This window comes from Cimex lectularius, unplaced genomic scaffold (genome assembly GCF_000648675.2).
Source record: "Cimex lectularius strain Harlan isolate CLEC.00 unplaced genomic scaffold, Clec_2.1 scaffold29, whole genome shotgun sequence".
NCBI lineage: Eukaryota > Metazoa > Arthropoda > Insecta > Hemiptera > Cimicidae > Cimex > Cimex lectularius.
This window is the reverse complement of record NW_019392675.1, coordinates 1,518,100-1,530,442: the sequence shown is the minus strand read 5'-3', so window position 1 is coordinate 1,530,442 and position 12,343 is coordinate 1,518,100. Positions and strand designations below refer to the sequence as shown.

General features: G+C 33.2%; 1 protein-coding gene across 1 annotated transcript in view; it reads right to left on the bottom strand.

The window, feature by feature from the left end:
* Positions 1–3,161: 3,161 nt before the first annotated feature.
* LOC112126413 (neuroendocrine convertase 2) overlaps positions 3,162–12,343 on the bottom strand; it is a gene marked incomplete at its 5' end in the record, with an annotated part of 56,976 nt that continues 47,794 nt past the window's right edge. The window contains 5 exons of the mRNA XM_024225440.1: positions 3,162–3,972; positions 6,037–6,154; positions 6,216–6,380; positions 6,447–6,680; positions 6,741–6,841. Coding sequence (XP_024081208.1) covers positions 3,805–3,972; positions 6,037–6,154; positions 6,216–6,380; positions 6,447–6,680; positions 6,741–6,841 — 786 coding nt within the window. The remainder of the gene's footprint in view (positions 3,973–6,036; positions 6,155–6,215; positions 6,381–6,446; positions 6,681–6,740; positions 6,842–12,343) is intronic.

Genomic DNA, 12,343 nt, shown 5'->3' with positions numbered 1-12,343 from the left:
TTAAAATTTGGGGCAGAAGTTGAGAAATTTCCGGCATTGTACAATTACAAGTTGAAAGGAATGTCGTACAATAAATCGGCGCTGCTCCAAGCTTCCAAGACGAACGTTGTTACTTTTAATATTAATCGAAGTGGAGGAAAATTCCGTTTTTCTGGCTTTCAAAAAGAAATAAAAAACAATGATGTGGGAAAGAGAATGAAAAATGTCTACGAGATAATAAATTATTTTTATTCTATTTTTAACTCTCCATCTTATCCGTTGACATAATCTTGTGAATTTCCTCACGTTTGTTTTCTTTTATTAACTAATAAGAATTATTTCAATCTTCGAAATGAAATGAACAATTCTATTCCATTGGAATTAAATTAAGAATTGTTTATGAAGAATAAAACATGTTTTTTTTAAAATGTAAAATCATATATGAGGGACAATACAAGCGTTAAATTGAGAGTATACATAATCAACATATTCCTCACATATGAAAATATATATTGAAAATAGTTCTCACTCTTTTCAGCTCAAATTAAAAGTAAACAGAAAAAAATCCATATTTTACTCTTCTGAAAATGGATAATGGCGAATTCTTCTAATGTTCCTATGACCATAACTATTATGTAATATATCAACTGTTACAATTCATTAACAAATATTCTGCTTAAGATTTGACCATTTGTTTGAAATTTTAATTAGGTGAAATAGGTGAGTAGGTTTATAATTAACAAATCACTATAAGATTAAACTTGTTTTTAATACAAAATTCAGTATATTACGATAATCGCATAGTGTGGAACTAAAATAAAATCTAATTTGGACCCGATGTATTTGTACAAGTATGGTAATTCGCCTTAATACAATATTTTCTTCACAAGTTTGTCATTAACCAGCTATTCAAACATTAATACCTAAACAATTATCTGTCTTATTATTTATTAATATTTATTTTTGAAATCTATATAACTCTTTTTTCGCAATTACTAAACTAACATTTAGTTCAACTGTTCAAAATATATTTTCAATAATGTGAATTCTAACTTGAAAAAAAATCGAAGTGTAGTAGTATATTTTTTTATACTGACTGATATACAATATTTATAGGTAATTTGTATAATAATTCTGATAGACATACGATATTCTATCTTTTGAAAGACAGCCGCTGATGCTATGACATGTAAAACTATCGAATTGATTTTTTTTTAAATACCGAGAGAGACATTACATGCTTTACTTATATATTTACACATACAACAAGTATCCACACAAGAATAAATGATATTTTTGTACCCCTTCCTTCGTTTTTCTTAAGAAACATTTAAATATTTAATTTTTTCTCTTAAGTCGAAAGTAAAATTTCAGACTGCACTTGCTTTTGATAAAAAAAATTCTATCAAAAGTATAACTTCAACTAATAAATTTTCATACCAAAATTTAAAAAATAAATCTAAAATATACTTTTTTCTCTTTGTCAGTAGTATTTATATTTGGTGTACTGATTTTAGAAAGTAACGATATTCAATACAATCACCACGTTCCAAGGGACTTTTTTAGATTCCTCTAATCTTAATTCGAGGTTTACAATGTACGATTTATTGCTAAATTTCTTAATTTATGCATTACTTAAAGCCCTATGTTTTTCACTGAAAGTTCATCTTTAATTAAGAGAATCTATTAGAATAATTTCATTTTATGATTAAATATTTTTTAAAATACAATTTTTAAACTCTAATTCGCGATTTTTTCTTTTCTCGGGTAGGTACCATACAGTATAAGAACGTCGCTAATTTGCGTGTGTCCTATGAAGAAAATTAATATTCTATTCGCCTAGTAGGGCCTTCAAGCAAGTGCTAGGAAATTTAACTATAAATTATTTACCGCTAAAGTTATAATTTAGTTGAGTTAAAAACAAGTTCCCAATTTACTAGAATATAACCGGTTGTCATTACACCATTAACACTTCGTAACGTTTATCCTCTGCTCAATATCACACGCGACAATTTTATGAATGTTTCAAAATTCATTGATACATGTGGAAAAAATTACAAAAACAAAAGAAAAACGATAGATTTTTTAAATTACTCACCCCACGTTCATTCACACAAAACGTAAAGTTTATCAATATAGGTATAAATTAGAAAATTAAAAATAAGTGTTAAGCTCTTGTATTTTTAATGCGTTTTTCAGTATGTGCTCCAAATGTCATGAGAGAAACAATTCTACAGTATATTTGATTAACAAGGTCTCTTACCGAAAAATTAAAATAAACAAAAATTTTAAAAGGCAACAAATGAGCCATAGAAATCAAACAATATTTATAGGAATCATACAGACAAATTCAGTGCGTAATAAATAGCAATAAACTGATCCAAACGGGGAAATTATTTTAGAGTTTGTGTTTAGAACTAAAAAATATTCCAATTATTAAAAAAAAAAACTTTAATTCAGAAAACACATTGTTGTCCATTTTCGGTTGTAGCGTTCATAAATTAGAGAATGGTAAGCATTTTTGTTGTGAAAAATAATATTATTGTGAAATATTTGTATTTAACAATTTCCAAAGTTTGAGTTTTATAAAATGCGTTAGCCAGAGAGAGGTTCACTTTTCTGGCTAAACGTTTTGCTCTTTTATATTAAAAAAAAAGTCAAAAACAATACTGCTATTTAATAATAATTTACAATAAACATATAACCTTTGCTTAAACTAAATGATAACAGGGAACACTACAAAATTACTACAATGTTAATTTCACTTTTGAATAACCAGACAGTTCGGCTAAAATGCCATGAATAAATAAATCCAATCGAAGACAATTAAAAAAAACAAACAAAAAAACAAGTCGAAACTTTAAAATTTGTACAATTATTACCATTTATATAATTTTTATATATTTTTTTTTAATAACGAGATAACTTGTTTTGAAAGCTTATTTGTTGTGTCGACAACTTTGATAATAAATATAATAAGTTTACACATCTGGGATTATTTAAACTTCAACTTGGTTTTGTGGATTATTTACAGTTTTAAAAGAGAAAAGTACATATATTGTAGTGTAAACGCCCAAAGACAACCCGTGGTGACAATTTTGTACATTAAAAAATGGTCAATTCTTTACCCAGTTTTAAAACTTTTGTACGCAATTTTTAAACATAAACGCTAAAATTTAACAAAAGGTATACTTATATATTAAAAAAGCATATAGCAATATTTATATTTCATCTTTTGAAAAATATATATGTACTTACATTGTACTAACAATCTCAATAGTTTTGCAACCACATTAGATACATATTTAACTAAAAAAGGAAGAAGGAAAAACAAGACTTTTGAAACATACTCAATATGGAATTCCCAAATCAAATCTAAATATATATTTTTATGAATAAAATTTGGGTTTCTATTATGATATATTATGACTTAATTAGGTTATAAATCTGTAGCAATGGTCTACACAGTGTTTAGAAACGCTATTTGCACGTTTTGAAAAATATATGCCTTCATTATCTCGCTAGGTACACTACCACTCTGAAATATATTTTCAAATTCATAAACCAAATCCTGATCATAAGATCATAACAGGAAAATAATTTTTTAATAATATGAAATCAATAAAAAAATAAATATATTATAACTACCTTCATAAGCGATGAAAAAACTAAAATGTGGTTTTGTAATTTTTTTGGTTCCTTAATAATATAGTTAAAGAACGATACGTACAAACTCAAATAACAACGATTGAAAATTAACTTATAATAAATTATGACAGAACAGCATGAGATGTATGAGACAATATTATTTTCATCCGTCAATTCTTACATTTTCTTGTGCATCTTCTCTTCGTGGGCTTTCTTGACGATTGCCAGCTTTGAATGTGGGTCGGAAACCGGAAGACCGTTGTACGGTGCGTCTGAAGTTCCATGAAGCATCAGGGTCCATTCCTTAATAAAACCGGCCTGCGGTGTCTTCGAGTTAAGGGTTACCTGGAAATTTTTCAAATTTGGTGCACAGATTAAACTCATGGAGTTTTATTTAAATTGTCTTCACTTAAATTTAGCACAGTTATTAGAATTGTAACATAATGCTACATATTCACAGTCTTTGTCGCTTTTTTGGGTTGTATCAACTTCGACGTAATCGTGGTGTCCCATGCCCAAACTAGGCTTACTTTTGCTAGAAGTAAAAATGGCAAAAATGCTTAACACGGCTTTTAACCCAAAAAGTCCCTACTAATAAACGGAAATTTGCCGAACGAGCTTGTGTAATACCACCCAAGGTTTTTTTATTTTATTCTTTGACGAGGGTATTTCAACTACGAGGTTGTATGAACCCTAAGGTAAAAAAGACCATTTGTATGTATATCATGGAATGCAGGACGGCTGGATTCGAACCCGGGACCTTTACCTTATAGTGATGAGCGCCGTGTCAACCCCTAAACCATTGCGGACACCGACGCCCCCTAACCCAAGGAGTTTGTCGTAGGCCTTGGGGAAATAGTGTTTAATTAACCGTTTTTCCGTTATTACTTCTACAAAATTCTGTCAATTAAATTGACAATCGATTTGGCAGAAGATGGAATATATATTGGGATCATTTCATGGTCAGTTTGCTAGTTAGATTAAAAACTGACTTGGAATGGTTAGGGATAGATAGGAAAAAAACCATCACCCCAGTAGTTTGTCATAGGTCTTGAGAGTATAGTGATTAATTAGAGCCTTATTAATTAAAGGTCTTATTTGTTTTGCTGTTTTTCTTATCATGGTTTGAAAAGGAAACAAGTGGACCCTTCTGGTGGTAGATGACGTTCATTACAAAGACCTGAACTATTGCATCACTGTACATTACATATATGTTTCCAATTTTTATGCATTGATGGTTGAATCGAAAAATTAGCGTCCTGCTCGTGACACTAATTTTTCTTTTCAACCATCTTTGCATAAAAATTGAAAATAACAATTAATTGTAAACAAATAACTAATTAAATAATAACATATATGCCCATGGAGACAGCTTATGATTAAACAATTTTTAGGATTACTTTATATCCAGTTTGCAGAGTAGAATAACGAACATCTTTGAATTAACATTGAAAACAGAATAAATAATAACATCCAAGGGCTTTTTCGTTTCTAACATAATCCGAAAGGCTTTATTTAACTTTTGGGTCATACTAGTATCACTGCCTTTTGGTTTATAGTTAGACAAGAAGATTAGTTGATCATTCTCAGCTATGATAACGTCCAATATTAAGACGTTAAGGGTTTTGATATATCATCTTATATTAGTACATAAGTAGAGATGATAAAGGTGGAAGAGTATGTTGTTCTTCTTCATTAAAAGATAGTTCCTATTCACAGTTTGTTGTTTTCAACAATCCGGATTTCAAGCATTAAACGCTCATCATCAGGTTGAACGAGTTAAAACACGTCCCTCGAAATGAATTGTAAGAGTGAACCCGTCGACCCACCGCCAACGCGACGTTCCGTTAGGATTAATTTCAAGCAGTGGACTTTTTATACTTAAAACTGTTCATAATAAATAACTTAATTGAAATAGACATATATAGAAAACCCACATCTACGGAGACCATGAAACCAGCAGATTCTTCTCACCGTTAGGGCCAAAAAGCTGCTGGATTCATTTGGCTCATAGACCTTATGTTGAAACTCCCATTAACACCTGCTAATTATAAACACTAATTACAAACTGTTAAAGCCTTGGCTAAAAACAATGGATATGAAGAAATATTTATCGATATGCCAGGAAAAAGAATAAAAAATTTAACATTAAAAGAAGCAACAATCGGGCTCAAACCCCACCAATCCCAATGAAGTCCGGATCGTTGAAAACAACAAACGAGAGTAGGAACTTTTAAAGAAGTTAGTACGCTAGTTCGCTTCTCGCAACTATACGCAATATTTCTGCACAATACACGAGGGTTTACTCATCGACAGGTGTTTTGATCAAACGTTTTCAAGTGGATTCGCGTTTGGTCGCAGGTTTCAGATAAAATGATTCTCAAGTGACAAAGTTCCAAGTCCATTTACCTCAAGTTTCCATACACCTTGAGGATACTCTCCCCAAGTGTGCGTCGTCATAAAGGGCCATTTCGTGAATCCGTCTCTATGGTCGTTGTCATTCACTCGCCTGCTCAATATCATAGATCTGTCGACAAAAGGCATTAAAAAATAAGTCGATTTTCGAAGTTAAAGCAAGAAATAGTTACCTTGTCCCCATGGGGGATGTCAAGAACAGTTCGACATCCCCTCTTCTAGTCGCGTTGAGAGTGATCACCGCTTGTACGTGCTCCAAATAATTCACCTGAGTGTCTGTCCCTTTACATGACGATGTCTTTATCTTCAATACGAGAGGTTTATTGGTGGTAAATTGCCTGAAATGATATTGCGGTCAGTTTGTCGTTCGTGTTGGCCGTTTATGGAGGGGAGGGAGAACTTACTGCAATCGTTTGATGGAACCGGCTTCGCAATGGTACCTCGGAGGGACGGTTTTCCATTGCTTAGCCAACGCCACCATGGCACCAGCGTCCAATACACCAAAACCAAAAAGGTGGTTAAACTCTAGGCCGACTCCGTTCATCGTCCAATGAAACCTTCCTTTCGCGTCGAAGAGAGAATTCCGCTTCGACGTGAGCACTGTCAAGTGCTGGATGTCCCTCCAGGTTAACTGTGAGCTAACGATAAAAAAAAATGTATTAAACACATTAAAAAAAGCATAAAAAATTTGTACATACTTGGCCTCGAGAGCAAGCGCAAAAACTCCCGCTGCTTCTGGCGCCGCAGCTGAAGTCCCGGAATGAGATGTTGTACATTTACCGTAAAGGTCCGTGGTGGCCTGAAAATGCAATGAGTTTAAAACAATTTTTAAAATTTGCCATGCTACCGTTTAACTCGATCGATTTCTCCCAGACACGCTATGTGCTGCTGGAAGAAGGTGGTCGTCGCGCAGAAATTACCGTATGCCCGCTATTTTTACACACGGCTAATACAAAGGAAACTTTATTATTTACTACAGATAAAAAGAAATTACACATACATACGTGAATGAAAAGTAAGTCAATCAAGATAAAATTAAAAAAAAATTGGTTGAAAACAGTCTGAATATTAATAAATTTATCTACATTAAGAATAGGCCATACGCGGTTAACTCATGGGCACTTGCTCGTGGGCCAACCCCCGCACAGATGCACCCAATGCAGAGAAAGGTTGCTCGATGTGTCCCACATAATTGAAGCGTGTCATGTTTCGCTCCTTATAGGGTGCGAGTGGGCATGCCGCCAGATTTAAAAGAGGTTCTCGGACACAGCATCGAGTTTCAGGGTCTCCTGTTCCGCTTTTGTATATAGCCTTCAAAATATGCGTTTCGTGTTTCGGTGTTTTGTATAAGTGAGTGTATTTATTAGAGTGAATGGGGCTGATGGTGAAATAGTATCTACATCGCCCCTCGAGCTGTGTGCGTGACTTGGGTCGAAGGCTGAATATTTATAAAAGTACCCCGGCGACCCAAATTAGATTAGTTTTTTATTGTGTGCACAACGATGGAGGTATACTGAGTACTCCATCTGCTGAACGGAATGAGCGCAATGTATATATGTGTAATTGTATTTATTCGTGTGAATTCGTATTGAATATGTGTTGTTATATTTCGCATGCGCTCGGGGCTGAAATGACCTAGCTGTCGGATGCCCTTGTTAATTAAAAAAAAAACAAAAAAAAAAACAACCAATTTAACATTTTTGATTTGACATCATGTCAAAATATTTTTGAAAAGGTGTCGATTGCAATTTTGATTCTTGATAACGCCATTGAAAACCGCGCGGGGCAATTTCTCACTTTCTCATCACCATTAATTATAAGAATAATGTATTGTAGAAACCGACGGTGATATTAATTAGTTAAGATTTTTTTTTCTGTAGTTTGCTATCACAAATTTTTACAATCGACCTGAATGCCCTGGACATCAGGAGGTCAAGAACTTTATTTTCGAACATGTAACATTTTGGTTACAGTTCTGCCGTTAAACAGTTGCACAGTTTTAGCATCAAGAACCTTGTACCGTTTTGAGAAGTTTTCACTCTCGTGAACGGATCGTATAATTTAAGTCCATTTCTGGTGCTGTATTTATTAAAATCACAGTTTAAATTGAAATTATTCTTATTTCTATGTACATACAAAATACATAAATGTATATGTAATAAATATATACACATGGCACAGTGAGCATCCCTAAGTTGACAAAACTATTTCGACAATATCCCCGGTACTTCAGTTTGCCAATCATTCTAATTGCCTTTCATTGAGCAGCAAAAACGTATTTGGCCGAAGCCATTTATTTGTGAATAAATAAAAGCTTAATAGACATTTTTCACTAATTTGGGGAGTCACTTGACTAAATAACCCTATTAATAAATAAATATTCGAATTAAAACATTTGAATATATATTCACAGTGTTTACACCAGTTTAGGAGAGGATCAACTTTTATTCCTAAAATGTCAATATAATCTGGTTGGTTAGGTTAGAAGTCTGTGATAAATCTCTTAGACCTAAGGTGAGCGTTTTAGTTTAAGCCTGGTTGAAAAGTAATCCATTCGCATCAAGCCAGTCTTTTGTGTTTAATATTGCCTTAGAACTGTTTTCCCCGAGTGACTTCAGATCCTTGCACTTAATGGAAGGAGTGATGTCCTATCCAAAACCAACAATAGTTAAATCTGAGAAACTCTGAAACAGGTCATTGGTATAGATTAAGAACCGAATTGGCTCTCATATTGAGCCTTGGGGTACTCCTATTTTAACATTGCCTAATTCTGAACGGTTTTCAAGTCGCACTAATCGACTACGATTTGAGATATATAAAGATTGTAATTTAACAGAGCTTTCTGACAATCTGTATTTTCTGATTTTGTTTATAAGCATATTATGTGGAACTGAGTCAAATGCTTTGCTAAGGTCAAGCGACATTGCTAAATAGTATGAACCCTCTTTGAAGAAGTCCAACGAAAAGTTAACATCTTGTTTTTACGCAAGACAAATTGATTATTATTGGCCATGTTATATGTCTCAATGTGTTCCAGTAGTTAAGGTATTAAGAGTTTTTCAAATATTTTGGCAAAAACTCGTAAGACAGATATAGGTCTGTAACTAGACATTAAATTTTTATCCCTCTTTTTATATAATGGGAGCATGACACCTGTTTTCAGGCAGTCTAGAAATATAGGTTTATATGAACTTTCATTTATTAATGTAATAATGGTTCTGCTTTATACGATATTATGCTGTTTATATCTACCTGTTTTATAACCATAGTTGTCAGGTACATTCGATTTTTTTAGTTTATTGGTAATTTATATAATTTCCTGATTAGAGCAACTCTTAAAGTACGAATTATCATATTTAATATCACATGTAAAATCAAGAGGGTTTACTTTTGAATTATTGTTATTTGGCAAGTTAAGTGCCACATTAATAAAAAATTGCGAAAGTCGTTAGGTTTTCTCACAGATTGTTCTTTTGATTTATCACAGACACGTTTTTTGTTAACTATATGCCACATAGTTTTTTTTGTAATCAATTTTTACTTTATTCAGTGCCTTGTTGCATTTGTTCCTATGCTTATATCTCATATGTTGAACCTTTGAATTTTTGGTGTGATTGTACGAGTCAGATAGCAAGTCCAAAGCGGTTTTTCATTTTACACAGATTCGTATTAAACTAACTTTTTTTAAATTTATTAGGTAAACAAATGTTTGCTTTCACCCTTCTTGATGGAAAGCAAGTTTGAACGCTTGCTTATTCATAGATACATTTTATGGTAATATATATATGAAAGATCCGCTATCTATGATTAATGTGCTTACTCTGGTCATCACCAAATGACGAGTCACGTGATATAACCCATTCAGTCATAGTATCATACATAATTTGGTTGTAGGTTGGGTTTTAATTTATCGTAGTGAATTAGTATGGTTTTATGGACAGACAAATTCGTTTCTCTAAATATATGCTAAAATAGTGTTCACTGTTACAGCCCTTGGCAGTGTTAAGACTGAGGCGGTCTTCAAGGAAATTTGAGATCGCCTGTAAAAAAATTAAATATGCCCATGTGCAGACATATTTAAGATTGTTTTGCCCTGATGATGACCTTAAAATAGGTCGAAAGCTTGGCAGTAACAAATGAATTTGCAAATTCAAAATTAATAACCAATTATCCGAACAACGATCAAGTCTAGTCCGGTTCCTATTTGAATTTGAAACCAAACGAGTCAAAAATGTTACACAATTTTTTCCTCATGGTGTTGTTCTCCCGAAAATGCATATTTATCCAGACTGAGTACATCATGTATCGAAGTCAACAACTTTGACAGCAACAATTTCACATATATATGCTTTTTTTTTTTTTCTTTGCTAACTAGAGATTTACAAAAGAGGTTTGTGGCCTGATTTAATATAATGTTTAATTAATAAAACACTCAGCTATCGGAGTTATAATTTCTCTTAATTAAAAATTCAAAAGGTTTGTTAGCCGAGGGCATTCAACTAGGAAAAGGCTTACGTTCTCATTTATTATTTCTGTATTAAAACATGACGTAGGCGTAATTCCGCTGTAAAAGTTCTTACTTTTATATTTACATTTGAAAAATAATAACTCTATTTTAATATAAGCATTTTCTATGCGAACGTTATTGTTTAAAAAATCATTTGTTTTCTAAACATTTTTAAAAGTCATCGTAAGAAAACAGTATCCCACCTGTGGTATTTTTTTTTTTTGGGGGGGGGGCAAATTAATGAAAATACAATATGCTGCTTTCTCCCCTCAAAACTGTACGCTGACGGACTAGTATTCGGTCCTGGAACAAAATTCTCAGAACCCATACCAGTATTTTACAGGCTGAAGTTCATGCAATTGAGATATGTACTCAGTTCCACTGAAAGAACGAGTACAAAAATAGGCATATAACTATCATGTCAAATATCCAGACAGCTATCAAAGCATTAAGGTAAAAACATCGTTAGATCAAAGATATGCTAAACCACAAAACAAAAGGTATGCAAAACAAAGTCCCCCCTTGCTGGGTCCCATGATGTGTGGGAGTGGAGGGCAACGTGAGAAAGGATGCCCTTGCAAGGAAAGGCGCTGCTATACCGCTAATAAAGCCTGAGCCCATTTTTAACACAGGAATTCACAATATCAATCGGTATCTTAGATAAAAGGACAAAATGAAAATAAGGAAGCAATAGAATTTACTTATAGAACATAAACAATCCAAGAATCTTCTAGCAACTTTTGGAACTTAAGAAATCACAGAATGCATCAAAGGAAGCAGGAAAAAATTCGACGGGATTCTTGGCTAAATGACTATGTGAAGAAGATTGGTATAACACAACACGGTACTTGCAGATTCTGCAAAGGAGGAGACACATTACACCTATTACAAACTGTGGCGCCACATTTGCTCGCAGGAGGAAGTGTTTTGGGATGTACAATTTAACGCAGAAGAAATTCAACTACTGAAACAGGTTCAAGTTTCTTAATTAACTAGGACTCACCGGTGTGCTTGCTATACGTGTAGAACTGGGGATACAATAGCTCTCAAAGGGCGCAATATTTTACACGCCCAAACATTACACCTACATCGTTTCTATTTTTAATTTCAAAATAACACATTTTAACAAATGCTAAAGCATTAAAAAAATGTATATTTGAGAATTTTTTTTACATAAAATAATTGGCTCTTAGAAGCCCATATGAAAATTAATTAAAATAAAAAATTCTCTCAATCTAAATATAATAACAAATAATTTTTCTTTGAAGTTCTGAATTTTTAAATAATAAAATAATAGGGCGTGGGTAGCCGCAACGGTTAATCCTTTGACATGGCGCTCGTCATTGTAAGATAAAGCGCTCGGATCAATCTTGCACTTCATTTTTACTTCAGATCTCCCGACAACACCCTCCACACTCCTAGCTTCCTTTGACGACGACACAGCTGTACTATCCTCTGGTTCTATCCTGCACTTGCTTCGGAGGAAAACCAGTGTTGCTAATAATCGTATCGAGCAAATTCTGGCGCCTTAAAATAAATGGAAGTAAATGCTTCCCCATATTACTTGTACTCTCCGAAGCACAAACCCTTCCTCAATAATAATCCTAAAATCTGGCTGAGTACGCTACCTTGGGTTCCATCTCGACTCTAGTAATTCTATCTCATAACCTGGCATCCGCGAGTTGTTTCAGTTTATTATTTCACCAAACTCCTACATAAGTGCCTTCTATTTTTCGATGCACTAACATTCCTTAAAATTAAAATGGATTAGGAGAACTGTGAGCAGTAGCAGCT